Source organism: Morchella importuna, assembly GCF_003444635.1.
Source record: "Morchella importuna strain M04M26 chromosome Unknown Morimp01GS064, whole genome shotgun sequence".
NCBI classification, from domain to species: Eukaryota; Fungi; Ascomycota; class Pezizomycetes; order Pezizales; family Morchellaceae; genus Morchella; species Morchella importuna.
Genome location: NW_025763460.1, coordinates 36,731 through 53,873, shown reverse-complemented (window position 1 = coordinate 53,873; position 17,143 = coordinate 36,731). Strand labels below are relative to the sequence as shown.

The 17,143-nt window shown below is 47.0% G+C and overlaps 5 protein-coding genes across 5 annotated transcripts; 1 reads left to right on the top strand and 4 right to left on the bottom strand.

Annotated features, from left to right (window-relative positions):
• Nucleotides 1–1,912: 1,912 nt before the first annotated feature.
• LAJ45_11323 (uncharacterized protein) lies at nt 1,913–2,425 on the bottom strand (the record flags this gene model as incomplete). Its single annotated transcript, XM_046120832.1, has 1 exon — nt 1,913–2,425. The coding sequence occupies one exon, from the start codon at nt 2,423–2,425 to the stop codon at nt 1,913–1,915; it is 513 nt and encodes a 170-aa protein (XP_045965966.1).
• A 156-nt stretch (nt 2,426–2,581) lies between these two features.
• On the top strand, nt 2,582–3,083 carry LAJ45_11322 (uncharacterized protein; the record flags this gene model as incomplete). Its single annotated transcript, XM_046120831.1, has 3 exons — nt 2,582–2,608; nt 2,732–2,761; nt 2,841–3,083. The coding sequence occupies 3 exons, from the start codon at nt 2,582–2,584 to the stop codon at nt 3,081–3,083; spliced, it is 300 nt and encodes a 99-aa protein (XP_045965965.1).
• A 19-nt stretch (nt 3,084–3,102) lies between these two features.
• LAJ45_11321 (uncharacterized protein) lies at nt 3,103–3,384 on the bottom strand (the record flags this gene model as incomplete). The annotated part of the gene is made up of 1 exon (XM_046120830.1): nt 3,103–3,384. One exon carries the CDS (start codon nt 3,382–3,384, stop codon nt 3,103–3,105), a length of 282 nt encoding a protein of 93 aa, XP_045965964.1.
• A 2,930-nt stretch (nt 3,385–6,314) lies between these two features.
• LAJ45_11320 (uncharacterized protein) lies at nt 6,315–9,221 on the bottom strand (the record flags this gene model as incomplete). Its single annotated transcript, XM_046120829.1, has 11 exons — nt 6,315–6,495; nt 6,593–6,966; nt 7,027–7,121; nt 7,208–7,356; nt 7,431–7,674; nt 7,747–7,916; nt 7,990–8,414; nt 8,475–8,528; nt 8,583–8,968; nt 9,036–9,054; nt 9,144–9,221. The coding sequence occupies 11 exons, from the start codon at nt 9,219–9,221 to the stop codon at nt 6,315–6,317; spliced, it is 2,175 nt and encodes a 724-aa protein (XP_045965963.1).
• A 6,906-nt stretch (nt 9,222–16,127) lies between these two features.
• On the bottom strand, nt 16,128–16,649 carry LAJ45_11319 (uncharacterized protein; the record flags this gene model as incomplete). The annotated part of the gene is made up of 1 exon (XM_046120828.1): nt 16,128–16,649. One exon carries the CDS (start codon nt 16,647–16,649, stop codon nt 16,128–16,130), a length of 522 nt encoding a protein of 173 aa, XP_045965962.1.
• Nucleotides 16,650–17,143: the final 494 nt, after the last annotated feature.

Genomic DNA, 17,143 nt, shown 5'->3' with positions numbered 1-17,143 from the left:
TCTTAAACGGGTCTAGAAAAGCCGGTTTGAACTAATAAACCGAAGTACTGTTGGAAACACTGTGCAGCAGCCGCGAGACTTTCCGAAGTCTCGTCTAGTCTTGTCTCGTCTCGTCTTATCTCGAGACAATAGCCCGAGACATCCTGTCTAGTGGCCATCACTTTATCGCAGCTTCTTCATTACCCTTTGTATTTTAACCTCACGCATACCACATCTCGGACTGGCTGGGCTATCAAAGGACCTTAAGGAGGTGACATTCTCGCCAGGTGTATCAGTTGGGTTCATTGGGGATTATAAAGGTATCACAGCAAGCAGGTATAGACTCTTGTATTCATCCTTTTACCAATGAGTTAATCAAAAAGAAAATTCGAAACCTACCCTAGCCCTAACCCTACGAAAAGATAGACGCCCTAAAACACTTTCGGACTTCTTCATTTACCCCACCGCGGGTAATGATTGTCAAATCCGCTCTCCTCGCCGCGACAAACCTTATCATCCCTCTTCCTCTTTTTCTCCACCACCGGCACATAATACGCACTCATCAGCTCGACAATCTCCAACTTACTCTCCGGAAACACGTCTGCATATCCGACTTCTCGACCTTAGCCCCCTTCTCCAATAGCACGCGCATCACCTCCGTCCGCTCGTACTTAGCAGCATACATCAGCAACGTCCAGCCATACCTGTTGCAGTTCACATCGGGCGCGGGTTTGTTCTCCAGCAGCGCCTCTATCACCTCCACATATCTGCACATCGCGGCCCGGGATAGAAGTCGATCGCAGCCTTCGACTATTTGCGGGGGTGGGCGAATACCGATAGCGATGAAGCGTCGTAGGGTATATATTAGGGCCCGGTGACAAACTCAGAGCTGGAGTGATAAACTGCGTCATAAACTCGGACTGTCATAAACTGCTGTTTTTAACTGAAAACTGTCATAAACTCAGACTCAATTTTCTAATTTTGACCACCCAAATTACCCTAACCCACCCTAAATACCAATTTTTGCCCTAAAATTACCCTAGCCCACTCCCAAAATGGCTGTTGAGTTTATGACCATGACACCCAGGTTTTCGACAGCCAGTTTTTAACCAGTTTAAAACTCCCGAGTTTCTCACGGGGCTCTAGTATATATACCAGGCCGCGTCTGCACGCAGTTCTCAAAATCGTTGGGGTGTAGCGCTATAGGTAGGCATTGAGGAACGGTGAGAGGAGGGTATGGAGTGTGCGGCATGTTTGGGAGAGGGCAGAGAACGTGGCGATGTCGGTCTTGAGGTAGTCCGAGATTTGGAGGAGGAGTTCGAGGGGGAGCTTGCAAGGGGGGGGTGTGGGTTGGAAGACATGTGGAGCGGCGTGGCGGGGTTGCCATGCGGAGGCCGCGGTGGTGTGATGTTGGTGAAGCGGATGATTAATTGTGCATATATAATTGCTTCTCAGGCAACCCATTTTATCGTTGTGCATACCGAATCACAAGGTCTCTGCAGACGGTAGGTATTTAACCAAGTATCTCCGCATAGGTCAAGGTGGAAGTCCGCAATGTTACTAGGTTAGTGAATTCACAATCTCAAAAGATTACTAAGAGACCTAGTAAAGTAATTTTCTATGTCCTTCCTCTAAATCACATCGAATAATAAATTGTAAGACCTTCCAAGACAAGTAACCAACTACATAGGTAAGCGTGGCAGAGGACTCTACTACGAGATAACTCTTGCAATTGATGCATTGAGATACGATTTGAGAGATTACTTGTACTTCTGATTTTATTGATGATGAGAAGGAAGAGAGGGTTATCCCCGCTTCCTTCCTAATATCCCGATGTCCTACTCTAATGACAAGTATGATGTACACCCATGCTGCAACTAGTCTCCCCTACATATATACCAAACGATACTACTCGGTGATCCCCTCCATTTAATCAATATCTGTACCCGTAGAACTTCTTGAACAGTGACTTCATCACAATATCCCGCTCCGTCAGGGCATAACACACAAAATCATCAAATTCTGCTCCCCTCCCCACCAAACACACCGCCACCTTCAACCAGTTACACGCCACCGCATGATACAGCGGTGTTTTGTACCTGGAATCCATACAATTCGGATTTGCCCCAGCATCTAGCAACAGCCTCATAGTCTCCGCGTACCCCCGCTTTGCGACATGACCGAGCAGCTCCCCAACTTCACAACCACCGAGAGTGACGCCCTTCTTCACGCAGAGGAAGATGATGTGCGGGCGGTTCGAGACTGCCGCGCGGAGGAGGATGCGCTCTTTGTTTTTGAAGAGATAGTCCGTGAGTATAGGACTACAAATGGAGTTGTAGTAGCGGCATGTCCGGCACATCGCAGAGAGGGCACGGGCCGAGAGGTGTTCCGCGACCTCGAGCAGCAGCTCGGGGGGCACCGATGCTATCGGGGATGGTGAGGGCATAGTAATGACAATTTGCAAGAGTTGGGCTGGTGGGGGGGGTGCCGGGGAACTTAGGAGGGGGGGGGTTATTTATCACTGCGCACGGATCAGTCCCCCAATCATGTCACTCCGCGTCGCTCCCGCATAGGAGCAAAGTTGGCGGGAGCCGCAGGTCACATGATTGTTCCCAAACTCGAGATTAGGGTATTGTAATTGAGGCTATTTTAGATAAAAACGAGCTTAAAAGCCTTTCGTTGAATTTACTAATGAAAATGAAAACTGCCACTCCCGAGAATGCGGACTTACAGCTAAATAACTACCATGTAGTTTAGCGCACTCGAACGATCCACAGATAAGGTAATTCTAATCCGCGCACGAACGTTGACCCCTCGCTCAATAGATTTATATGTGTACTCATCCACCATCACGTTTATAGTTCAGCCCTATGACGGTTTCTTCCCCTTCATCTCGCAAAGTTCAACAACAGCTCCTCCATCTCCCCATACCTCCTCCGCCGCGCAATTCTGACAAACTTGGAACCATCATCATACTGCGTCGACCTGCCCAGGCAGCCGCCGTACCCAGCAACACCCTCGCAGTCTCCACGTTCCCGCATCTCACGGCCCTCTCCAGCGGGCTATACCTAAAACGATCCACCTCGTCCAGCGAGGCCCCATAATCTAACGCGATTTGTACCGCTACGCCAGTCCCTTATGCGCCAGCAGGTGGAGGAATCCCTTCGGCGTAGCGCGGTCGATGTCGAGACAGCGGCGCATGGTCGCAGGAGGGCCCGTCAGGGCGACCCCGAGAAGGATGCCGTGGATATCGGAGGCGATGTAGGCGTCGATCGCGCAGATGAGGAATTTGTTGCTGTTGAGCAAGCGGCAGGTGCCGGACAGGGAGCAGAGGGAGGAGATGGGAAGGTATTCGATGATGAGGTATAGGATCTCTAAGGGGAGCTGGAGGAGATTGAGCGCCATGATGCGATCAATGGTGGTCGTGCGTGCCAAGCCGCCAATCAGCCCGAGACATGATCGGCACAAGGATTGACTCTCCTCTATTTTAACGCACGCATCCACATTTGTACTCTCCGGCGACACCCCCGTTCGTGATGGCAGTTTAGAGAAAAAAAAAAAGTATTCACAACGACATACTAAACTCCTTCATAGTAATACACTCAAAAACAGGACTCTACCCCCGTGCAAAAAGTGCGCGGTATGCTGTCGACTATGGAAGTATGTACCTCGGGAAACATCTTTCGTAAGCTACATTTCAGGCGTACGTAATCGCACCCGGTACATATGTAGTGATTACAACTTAGAAGTCCTCCCTCCGGCCTAGCCATCATGTCCTAGATTCAACTGAATGAGCTGTTTGAGAGAAATCAACCCGGGACGTTCTGGGATCATTGTCTCCATTGGTAACCGAGGAGAGGCGCAGGGTTGGTGGTTTTATACTGCAACTGAGGAGCGTATATATAACTTCGACAAAAAACGATAGCAGCAAAATGACTAGAAATGAGCACTCAAATAGGTCCCTGAGTCCATCTTGCAGCCACAATTGTTCCACTTCCATATGCCGCCGTGTCACCTCTAAGCGTGTGCGCACGGGTGTGATGTGGCTAGAGGCTAAGCGAGGGAGCACATTGGCTTTTGTCAGATAGACTCCATTGACCTACAAGTGTTCAGTGGCTGGTATACGTCGAGAGAGGCTCTCCTCCCTCAATCAATCATCTATCGCAAAAGTTATCACAGTTCCACAGATGCTTCATTACAGGCCCTCCCTCCTGGGCATCGTATCATATACCCAACTGAATGAGCCGTTTGAGAAAAAAAATATTCTGAGACCTTCTCGAGTGGGGGTAGCCATCATCTCGATTCGTGAACGCTCCGGTATTGGATTTCGTTCATGAACGGGGGTCTTCGTTGTTGGGAGAGAACAGTACATTTACTCATGTATGGCTGCTCCTTGCATGTTCTAGCCCATCCACAAACCGGGTTCAGTGAAGAACCTTGTGAGCGATGTAGTTTAAACTGGTGTGACCTACGGAATATAGGACTCCACAACGCAGGCCTCTCAACCTGCTGCCGAAATCCAGGAAAACCGCTCGACCATCGTTCTCACGCGCCGCAAGCCTACCCCCGCCTCCATCCAAAACCGACCGATCATCGCATCAAAGTAACTCGAGAGGTTGAACTCCAGTCACTCGTCTTAATGATGGGGAGAGGATGGGTTGGTTTTATCTTCTCCGGTTACATCGAAAATTTTCTTTTATGACGACTTAGTAAATGTGATTTTCAGACACGATAGCACATATTATCTATCATCCCCACCGAGCGATACGCAACCTTATGGTATCATTATCTAATTGCGATACCCATCCTCAATGGACACCACAATCTAGACCTGCAGAATTAGTTAGGACCCTTACCAGCCGAACCTACCACGCCATTACCGAGAGAGAGGGCATGGCAGTTTAGACCGTGTGCACCTGTGCCGAGAATGTACCTGTGCCGAGCATCTTATCTGATCTCTAGGGATCCACTCCAAATGGTGGCTAAAATGCTGCCTTTATTATAAGGTGCTCGGCACAGGTACATGCTCGGCACAGGTGCACACGGTCTAGCTGGTGGGGAGCGCAGAGGTTGTCAGACGGGAAGCGAGGTGGAGGTGTGGAGGATAAACTTGAGCAGCAAGAGGACTTCAATCCTCCCATGTCTTTTTCTCTCCGTTCTGATATCGATTTCACAGAAAGTGGGCACTCTTATATACTACTATTTTCTTGACATAGTAATGACATAATAAAAACTCCCTACTTTCGGAAATATGGAGTTCTCCGAAAGATTGAAACCGCGGGGAGGGTTAGGGCTTCAAAATGCTCGGTATAACCTATACTAACCGTTTTCTGTCTCAAGTAACCATTGGCACTAGCCCGGCTAAGAGCATTTACATATAAGAGATAGGCAGAGTTCCGTTTTCCCCCTATCTAATCATTGAATCAAATCACTCTCTATCTACCTAAATCTACTACAAGATTCCACCACACAAAGTCACGGTTGCTGCAAAGTTCCAACGGTTGTAACAATTCCTACATATTTTCACTAGGACTAAACCAAACTAGACCGAATTGGTTACTGAACTGAATGAAAATAACGGCAGCTGAACCGATCGAATATCAATTGAATTATACTCCAGAACTCTTCTAAGGTTTTAGACGAGTCTAGCACTTTCAAAACCGCCAATTGTGTTAATACTAGCCGGCGGCACTAGTAACAAGTCTTTTCCTAAGCCGTTTAAAATAATATGTGTATCTAGTGTGGTCCACGAGGCTACTCGAGGCGAGGAGAGACAAACGCCTCGAGATGCCTTTGCCTTTTAGGGGGGGTGCCTTGTCCTACTCTAGCAATGAGATATTATGCCTCGAGGTGTTCGAGGGAATCGAGGCAAATATGTACTATTGATATAATGCTTCTCCCAGGACAGGCCAAGGTCCTCATAATCTCACAATCACTCTGAGGTCCTAGTATATGCATACGTATACTCTATAATCTAATAATAGTATGATTACCTAAACCTCGAGCAGGAATGCCTCGTAGACCACACTAGGTGTATCCCTTAAGCCGTCACTACCGATTCCAATGTTGTTACTTAAATCCGATATGGAAGTCGTGATAGACACATCGCAGAGAAGTGTCCATGATGAGGTGATCTGTCACGGTCTTAGCGATAAGAACCAGTACTGTTGTGCACCCCCGAGTATGGCAGGTTTGCACCATGCAACACAGGTCCACCAACGGCGGGGATCCGTCGAACAATACAGATATCATAGATCTCCCCAGCTTTAATTCATGCGCGTGTGAATAACATGCAGAAACTAGCTATGTGTAATGATACGAAACAAGACACCACACTATTCAAAGTACAGGTAATCTAAAAGGGGGTTTGAGAATATCTTGCGGAGATCATCAAGCCCCCATCCTTGCGCAGCTCCAATTGTCGTCAGGACCTCCTTGAACTGCGGGATTTGAGTGTCATAAGCTACCTCCTTTAGGTACTGCTTCATTTCCATACCACCGATCGTAGTGTCCTCCCTGCGATGATATTCCGTATAAGTAACTATGCCCATACTCCTCCGGCCACATATACACGGTGGAGGAAGGAAGGAAGGAAGGAAGTGAAGCTACTTACCATTCTTTGGCCCAGTGTGGTCTAACATTAAGCGGTTTACCATCGGGTGTTTTGTACGAAGTCCAAGCATCAGCGAGCTTTTGGATAAACGGCTTCCAACTGCCGTCGTGTCCCGATGCAAAATTGCTGATAACCTCGATGCATGCCGTCCACTTATTCCCACCCTGTGGGGCCATGATAATCTCGCTGGAGCGCATGATACGCAGCTCGAGGACGATACGTAGTGCACCAGTTTGCAACTTGTCCTCCTGTGTAACGGTCAACGCATCCCACCAGGCGCGCTGGACAATGCTCCAGTCAGGCTCCTCGGGATTGGTTGAGGACGCGGGGATGGGAATGCTCAGTTCAAAACATCGGACGTGGAAATTTTGGATCTAAGAAGGAAATTTTAGCACACATAAGATATACGAATATCCATTAATAAGATACCATACCCCGCGTCTGAAGTGGAGACCGTTGATGAGAGCCGTTTTACGCGTCTTGTGAAAGAGACCGAAGGGTGGTGGCATGAGGGCCATGGCACTTCCTCCTATTCAAGGACAATCAGTCCCTACTTCGGTAATTGATGCCCAGTGTAATCGCTCGTATGAAGCTATGAGCAATGACACAACTTACCATTGAATACTCCTTGCTTCCATCCAGGCTGGCTCGTGAACCATTCCTCCTTGTTAATACAATCCGCAGCCGAGCTCTCCAACCACTGCACTAAGGTAGCAGCCGGACTCGGGTATTCCACCGAACCCTTCTTATCCGGAGTATTGTTCCTTCAAAACAAGTTATTTCAGCTCAAAACAATATTCAATTACAAGGTGTATCTAATTAATCGGCGATGACATACCAGCAGTTAACCCAGACACGGGGATTGTACGGATACCAAAACCACTCAGAGTAGAAGGATTTGGCCTTCTCGATAAAAGCAGACTCAGCGGTCTGTCTTTGGTCTTCCGAGAGATTATAGCTGATGCCCTCCGGAACCTTGTAACCCGCCGGAGGAGGAATGGCAGATCCAACCGCCGTCTTCTCGGGCGCGAGATTTGCGTAAGTCATTTTGTCAAGCTCGAGGGTGATGTGAGTAACAATTCCTTGCATTTAATCTTAGCTCAAGTGTGAAGAAATAATTCTGGGTGGCCACTCCAAAAGGAAGAGGCATATACCTAGAAGACCAAACGCGCCAGCTGCAGCCTTAAGCTTCTCTGGATCAGAAATAGCCTGAACATCTCCATTCGCGTCCACGTATTCAATCTGACGGACAAGGTCGCTGAGTGTATCGTGTGTAATTCCGGCACCGTGACAGATGGGGGCATTGGCGCCACCGGCCGTAATTCTGCTCAATCCAGGATCAGCCAACTATACCCTTCGACTGGTGTGGTGATGCTTGGTATAATTATAATACGTACTCTACCATAATGACATTAATGGGCAGTGACCATCCGCTTTTCAATGACCACCTCCGGAACGCTTCATTACTGACCGCGGCGCCAACTCGCACCAGCATCTTATCGCCATCTGATGCTGCTGTAAATGTCTTAGGTATCTCAATCTGGTTGAAGTCGGTTGGCTTTCCATCGATCGCGTCCGCAGTGACTTCGGCGGATGAACCAGTCGCAATTTCGAGGCTAAGCAAGGAAACGAGCATGTCGCCATTATCAGAGTACATGTTTGACCATGTGTGCCGGAACCCGGCAGCTCGGACACGCTTGCCCTGCTGTTTGGCCATCTTGACGATTTGCTGCACCTCGGTGACTTTGGTGGGGATGCAGGTGATGCTCGGAATGTTGCTGACTGTGCCGCCCCAGTTGTCAAAATCCACATCGGTGAGGATCTAACTGTTGAGTTAGAATTTGTCTGCATACGATATGGGTCCACTGGAAGTTAAGCATACTGTCATTTTCTCCCCTCCATCCTCGACTCCTATCACTGTCATGGATCCCGATTTCTGGGTTCGTGCTTCCATATCAGCAAAGCTCACAAATCATAGAAGGATACCAACCTGGGCTTCCCTCAGCACCTCCGGAGAGAACAATGGACGCGTAGCCCCCAGAGGCGGGATAAAATCATTCCCCGCTACCTCCTCGGCAGTCTTCCCTGCCATGAAGTCCTTCACCTTCTTTTGCAGTACTGGGTTCAGACTTTCAAGGAAGGCAAGAAATTCCTGAGTATCCTTGATCGAGAGTAGCATTTTGCGGACATATTCTTCACCCTCGATCTGCGACCGCTCGAGGCCCTCTAGCGAGTCGAGAAGACCAGGGAAGTGACGGTCCCAGGGATCCTCACCGACAACATTGTTCCCGCCCCGGAGAAGCTCTCCTGTGGTAGGAAGCTCCGTATCCTGGTTCTGTTCACCGGTGATCTTGGAAAAAGACATGATGGGATATGCTAAGTCTGTTATTGCTATTGGTATTGAGGGTAATTTTGATTGAAGCGAATAGGTTTGTGGGAGCACCTTTGACTCGTAAGGTTTCCTGTGGGCTATCAGTTCGTTTTAACTACATCTCAGCACACAGCTACACTCTCGCTGCTTTTCGACGAAGAATGGCTGCGGGGAACCCACCTCGTGGCCCATATGATTGATTTCAGCTCTTGAATGATACTTCATCTCTTCAGCTCTCGAAGTTCCATAGTTCAGCATTCATTGAGACGCGAGAGGCTAGCCGATAAGCATTGCTGCACTGCGATTATGGGTTGCCCTGGACTCGCATATTGCGGGGTAATGTGCATGAGACGATATGTATGCTGCGGCTGAGTCCATGCGATTGAGAACATGACCAGGTCTGCATATGCAAATGCGTGCGCCCCTCCCAGCTTAAGGACAGATGTTCTAGATTCGCGGTCTGCCAGATCGATCTGTAGCATGTCTGAATTCAGGTTAGTCTTTCTATAGATCTAGTCTAGTTCCAATGTTTATTATGCCTATCGCGGGTTTGCGGTATTATCTTCTGGATGTATATATATATGAAACATTCGCGAAATCTCTCTCATGCATTAGCGTGATCAATTCATGAAGTAATTGACTGAAGTAAGGTATCGACCGGCGAGGTTTCGGGCGTTCGAGCATATGTACTTCAAGTACTGAAACACGCAGCAAGCAGCCTACTCTGATGTTTTCTCCGAGATCACATGCATTTTTTCTTCACGAGATTTCGCAAATATCTCATACCCCCAGGGGATACATGAGTATGAATCGTCTGTAGTTTATATAGCTCAGTACGTTAACCTTAACTGAAGCACTACTACGTACTGTATCTTATAATTGAATGTTCCAAACACAGGAGTTCCTGCCACCCCCCACTTGTGTTGCCAGCTCTATGCATGCGCAGCAGCCATCAGCTGGTCGTGTCGTTAAGCTTTTCAATCTCAGCCTAATTATGCTCATCACCTATTTCTTATCATGATCACTCTATGCGGGCTTCGACATAGCTACGCACTCATACAGAAATGCTGAGTTACCCCCGCAGAATTCGAGGGCCCACCACCCACATGAATGTGTATCAAGACAGAATACTAGTACAAAAATGCGGCATGTGAGCCCTATTGTGCACTCGGCAATACCGCTTCCTTCTCATTACTCTACGGTGTATATCGATATACGTTTATCTATCTACATAATTCCACTCGTGACATGTCCCTCCCCCGATGCGGCCAAAGAAGCCCAGGCCAGACCCTGCACGAGACACGTGCATTTCGGGGCGGTAGGTACTGTACTCGCAATTTCATAGCGTTTCCAGATGCAACTACTATTGCATATGTACACGGAAAAAGCCCGCCAAGCTATCTTTTGTATCGCATGCAATAGTGGCCGTATTCGGAAACGTCAAAAACCTAGGAGTACTCTAGAGCGGCCCCATGTAGAAACGTTCTCTGCGTAGCTAAGAGACGGGTAAGACACGAAGACAAGGAGGAAGAAACCAGAGAAATGAGAATGGGATGGGGCGGGCTGAGAGATAGCCCATATGATAAGAAGCAAAAGGAAAATGTTCAAAGAAAACACTCCGCGTCTTGCACAAGTTACCACTAGAGAAAGTATGTAGGAGAAGTAAAGTAATTGATCGTGTTGATTGTTCTAACTAAGGGGGAATGCGCCGTATTTATACTAATCACAGGTAGTACAAAGGAAATACAATGAGTCATAGACGTATGAGTAATAGAATGACTGATAGGAAAGTGAGTCATGAGTGAGTCATACGCCAATGATAAATACTATAATAAAATGACGAGAATTCTCCAATACTATGAAACCGTGCTGACCGTCCTATTTCAAAAAAAATAAGTTTCTGTCTAAATTCAACTACCGATCTGTGCATTCCAAGTACTACACTACATAATGATGATGATGATGATGATGATAATGATAATGATGTGCTTACCCAACCGAACAAGAGTGTGTGTGTGATATCATTTCATTTCTGATTCTAGGTACAGAATGGTCGCATATAGTATAAACCACGGCATAAAGAAACCTAACTTTCTAACAAGAAAGGAAAACAAATCTCCTTAAAAGAATCCAAATCGCAAACAGAAGAAAATGTAAAAAGCAAAAAATCACATTGTTTTTGGATTGCTGTGTCATCGGCGGAATGGGTGAGGGTAGTGCTCTCAGTTTTCTATTCGTTCTGGGTCAGGCATGGGTGCCTTCAATGTGTCTTTCTTAGGAGGTGTAGATCATCATGGGTATTGGGCTCACTGGCATGTGTGAAGGGGTTGTAGAAGTTGTAGTGGTAATTGATGTGAGTGTCGACATGTCCGTTGAACCCATTGCGAGTGGAGAGGAGGTAATCTCTCTTGGATACCCTGTTCTTGTTATGGCTATGAAGGCATCTGCCATTAGGGTGAGGTTCTGGTCGTTCCAGATTTTGTCTCGTAAGGTGATGGTTTGTAGGGGGCCTTTTCTATAGACTCTTAGTCCTGGGCAGTCAAGAATGACATGTTCTGGTGTCTCGTCTACTGATCTGCATTGTTCGCATTTGGAGGAGGGATGACTGGTAATTCATGACTTTTGAGCTCATAGGTAACTTTTACTTGATCTCATCCGGTAGATTCGGATGGCGATGAACTTGTGGAGGTCCGTGAAGGGGGGAGGGGTGGCGGAGAGAGGGTAGAGATAGTAGTCTGATGGCCAGTGGTGTAAGAGCCAGTTAGTGATATGTTGTGTTTTCGCGCGTCCAATCGTCTGTTCAGAGGGGGTTTCTTCTGTTATGAGTGGGAGGAGTATTGTGCCGAGGAGTTTGATTGAGAGTTGGGCAATACCTTTTGTGGCTGTTGAGTTCCATTTCTTTGGGGGGTTAGGGCTGTAGAAATAGGGCATTGCGATATCGGTTATGTATAGCATTACTAATGTATAATAGATGACTCATAGAAGGAACAAGGATTTAGATGAGGTTAGGTATCAGGGATTATGTAATCAGGATATCCGGTGGTATTAGGATATCTGTATATATAGAGCGTTCAAATGCTCATATTGTCGAGGAATTTCAGCAGCACAATAGTATCTTCTTCGAACTACAAAACAGATCCTCCTTCAAGGTCACGTGTTCAAATCACACTCAAGTCATTTTCTCTCAAACTCCAAACTTCAAGGGCACGCTCTAAGGAGTTGGGTTTGGCAGTATGATCTAGATTCTGTGAAGATTGGGAACGAGGGGCTGGTTCTGCTCATGATAGGGTTTTACAGGTAAGATGCGCGAAGGATGCATATTGCGTATTTGGACCTGAAATAGTAGAGGTATAGGTCAAGTGGGGAGGTTTTCAACTTATCTCACATGACTCTGTTGTTAGTTGCTCTGAAGCAATAGATGGTACAGAGGAGGAGGACGGAGTTCCAGAACTTGGTCATGGATTTAAGGACGGATGTGGAGTTGAGAACTTTTGCGCTGTATGTGAGCATCGGTCTTATTGCGAGAGTAGCAACTCTTCAGCAGTTCCGGGAGGACAGGGCTTTGCCTGCACAGGAGAGGAATTGGATGAGGCCAAAGGTGACTCTTGCTGAATCCAGCCTTCTGGGAAATCGGGAGTTGAGGTTGAAGGATTGGCAGAGCCAGAATCCTACCCAGCTGGCTTGGTATCCTGTTTAGAACTCCTGTCCATCTAGGATGATGGGGAGAGGTAAAATTGGGTCCTTGTCCTTTGATGTTTGTCAGTGCATTAACTCTGTTTTGGCAGCTGAGAAGGTGACTTTGTGGTGAGTTGCAAGGGTGACTAGTATGGCGTAGTGGGATTGTAATCTTGTGATATTTTGGTGGTATGAGGGGAAGGGGATAATGATCGCAAAGTGATCTACAAATGAGAGAGTGAGGCTATAAGATGGATCGTAGTTGTGGAGAAAGTTGACATATGTAACAAAGAAGAGGGGGGAGATGTGGGAACATTGGGGGATGCCTAGTTGCATTAGGGAGGCGATTTTGGTGGAGACTTTGAAGAGGAGGGTGATTTACCTGTTCGAGAGGAAAGATAGAGTCCAGTTGATTATCTAAGGTGGGATTGCTTTTGTGGTAGGGAGGAGGGTGAGGATTTGTTTTAGAACATGGTTGAAGTCTTCTTTATTATCAAGGAAGGGGATGGAGGCTCTCAGTTTGGCCAGTTGCATAGCGTTTGTCTTGTATATTACAGTGGTGACTGAATCGGTAGTGGAGAAGCCAGTGACCGATCCGCATTGCTGAGCATGTATTAGTCCTATCGCGGTGGCTATTTTTGCAAAGCGGAGGCTGGTCACTTTTGCGAGAATTTTAGTAAAGATTTGTAGAAGGACGAAGATTAGGTACCCGGAGGGCGAGGGTAGTCTAGTTTCTTTAGCTTTGCGAGTATGATTATATTGGTCTTTTTTTAGTGAGAGTGGGTGGTAGAGAACGTATGTAGAAGAAGTAAAGTAATTGATCATATTGATCGCTCTAGTTGAGGGAGAATGCCCCGTATCTATACTAATGAAAGGTAGTACAAAAAGAAATCCAATGAGTCATAGACCTATGAGTAATACGATGATTAATAGGAAATCGAGTCATGAGTGAGTCATACACCGATTATAAATACAATAATGAAATGATGAGGATTCTCCAATACTATGAAACGTGCTGATCGTTTTATTTCAAGATATGGTATCCATGCGAGAGGAATGGGTTGAGCAGAGAGATTATGATTGGGGAGTTAGATTTGTGGATTCCTTTCCGGACACTGTATGAGATCGTATCTGGTTTGGGACGGAGATGTTGAAAGTGTGTCCAAGGACGTTTTGGATCTCTTCTGGCGTTATTACTGTCACATTCTCGTATGTAATGGGGGGGGGGGGGGGGGGGAGAGAGGGACTTTCTGTTCGCAGGGGAAGAAGACGTTTATGAGGTTTTGTTGAAGAGGATCAGAGTGGGTGAGTTGGAGAGGGAAGGGATGAGGTCTTCCATTCTTAAAGCTATGTACTTCAGTTTCCACAGGTCTTGGGTGTCTGCATTAGAGATAAAAGAGTTCCAGTCTTCCTATTTCGCTTATCAGATTGCATTGAAGTAGGCATTCTTTACGGCTTTTATTTCGAATAGATGGGCTCAGCTATTTTTGTCTTCTATGCCAGTAGAAATGGAGTGGAAAATAGATCGGAGTTGGATGCGGTTGGGGTTCCACCAAGGTTTGGACTATTTTGAGATTCTTTTAATGGTTGTATGGGATTTTACTATGCGTGTGGCTGTGGCAAGTGACTTGTTAAACTAGTCACCTAGGATTGCTGGTAGGGGGCATGGGGGGATTTTGATCTTTTTAGGTCTTTGTCGAGGGCTGACCAGTCCGTTTGTTTCTAGTTGAGCATTTTGAATTGTATGAAATCGGTGTATGGGAGGAACCTGGAGATGACAATGATTCTAAAATCAGATCCCAATGGGTTTAACTGGGGGAGACACTTTTGGATCAGGGTGGAGGCTTGGAAGTTTGCACAGTAGAGATTGATCATGCTATCCCTTTTATTAGAGTCGGATGACAGTATGTTGTAGGTCCCTGAAGTATTCGGGAGTAGGAAGCCTTGTCTTGTTGCTTCATAGAAGTATATTTAAAATAACCTGAGTTCACGTTGGGAGATGGTTCGAAGGGGGTCAGTAGAGGGAAAATGCATGTTGAAATCCCCTAGGATAAAGGTTGGGGTTACCAAATCCGCTGAAGATGTTTCGGGAGGGGGAATGAGTGGGTGGTATTGCTCAACTGTCTGTTATAGATGAATGTTTTAGTTACAGTTGTGTGTATGTTGGTGCTGGGGGAGCAGAATCGGTTGGCGGAAGTAAAGTCTCCCATACGGGATGGTAGTGCGGTGAAAGACCTTTGGTCCAGAATGTTGAAGTTGGGGTAGAGGAAGGTTGATATTTTATTTTCTAGTCACATGGGGGTGGGGCAGAGTAGGGTAAATAATGGGATTGGACGGGGTTTTCCATTGATTAGGAGTGATTCCTGAATTACGATAATGTGTGCTTGGTATGACATCGGTATTGGGAAGAGTGTTAGGAGCACATTGTTGCTGTTTGCGCAATTGTACTGTATGATGCGGAGGAGGCGTGAGCTGGTTGCGTTGTCCAACATAACATACTATAATTTAATGGGCAGGGGAGGGGACCTGTTTTCAGAGTGGTCTGAAGTTGATTCGATGTACATGGAGGATTGGGGGTCATCTAAAGTGGGTTCTGTTGTTGGGGCCGTGGGGATGGGAGTGTTGTTTGTTTTATTGCTGTTGAGGATCGCAATGTAGTTTGGGCATGTTTTGGAGTCAACAGGGTGGTTTCCTTTACAGTTTGCACACTTTGATGGCGATACTGCACTGCATGCTGGGGTGTGTTTCTGGAAGCGTGAGCATGTGTAGATTATGCAGCGGTGACTGCGTTGATAATGTTTCATGCATATTGGGTATGCTTCAAATGGTTTGTTGTATCCTTGTGAGGTGTGGCTGAATTTCTAACAATTCTTGCACTGGGTGGGGAGGGAGGCGGACCACATGACCGTACAATGGTGATGTCTGTAGGAGAGGCAGATTGTTTCTCCGATGGATGTGGCATCGGTCGAGGAGATGCTGACTATGATTGTGCCAGTGGAGGGAGCTTTGGAGTTGCGGGAATCATCATTTTTCTTGAGGAATCTTGTGGCGATGGGTGTGATACTGGAAGCTAGTTTGAAGACTTTGAAGAATGTATTGTCTAGTGTTTCTTGTAAGGGAGTGTGAAATGGGGGACGATGTGTACGGTGATATCGATGTCAGTAAGGGCTGGGCGGAATCTGTTGTAGGGGTTCTTAGGGTTTGCGAGTTTGTTATTTTGTACAGCTGTCATGGCTTCAAACCAGTGTATATAGATCGAGGAAGGAGCGGTCAGGGGAAAGGATTTTTATTGTCCCTCTTACACTAATGGAGACTCAGGCTGTGAAGGCTGTTACTGGTGCAACCTGCTTGCTGCGGGCTAGAAGCTGTCCGAGTTTGACAGAAAGTTTGGTAGTGACTTGGTCAGCAGTGGGGACAGGGGTAAGATAGGATCTGACGGCACAAAACCAATGTTGAGGGGTTGTGAAGGTGGGGGTGTCTTTTGGCTTCTCAGGTGTGTTGGTGGGCTTCCTTTGCCTGCTTCTGGGAGAGTCGATTTCCTATTGTTTGAGGTTTTCTTGCGCCACTTGTTGGTATGATTTTTGGGCAGTCGGGGGTGGGGTGGTGGTCACTAAAGCTCAGGCTGGTAGTCATGTGGGGGGTGAAGGTTGGAGGTGGCGGGTGCGGGGGAATGGTTTTAGGAGTAGCTGTTATGCATCCCTCGATACATTCAACTTGAAGACGGTTCGTGGTGGACATTGCCTGCGTGTTGCTTTTGGTGATAGACTCTTTAAAGTCGTCTTTGAGGCTCTCCAGTTGCTTTTGGAGGATGGAATTCTGATTGAAGATTCCCAGCATGCCAATGAGGTTGAGGAAAAGATGCTCGGTGTGCGTGGTGGCTTCGGCTTTGAGCATGTCGGCTGCCTGGAAGGATAGGATATTGATGTTGGTTAAGCCGGTAAGGTCTTCATTTAACTCTCTGAATCTCAAGTGATCAAGGATGTTGACCATTTCAGGGGGTGGGCTTGGCATTGTGGTGATGGTTGAAGCCTAATGGTTAAAGACTTTTGGCCTCATGTAACATGGTTGCAACACAGTTTTTGGTGGTTTTATTTCAAAAATAAAATGCCCAACCGAACAAGAACAGCGCCAAATTGTATATAATATGTAATCCAGCCCAGAATCCCGCATTCGTATCTCCACCCCACAGCCCTACCCTCGCCTTCTGTTTCAGCCCATAGAATGAGATATCGCACCCGCTGTACGTAGAGTACCTACAACCTTCCAAATACGACTGGGTGTGCATATGCAGGCGCGGGAGTCTCCGGGTTCGGATGGAACCTCGAACTTTGATTTGAGAGCCGAAAAAAAGCAGATTGGAGTGTTTTAGTCCTCCCATACTATTTCGGCCATTCTTCGTCCATAATCCAGACTCGCAGTGCCGAGACCTGCGCTCTAAAGGTGCCAAATCAGAAATGGTGTCCATCAGCTTGGGCTTGCTACTGGTCCATTTCACTCTTATAGGT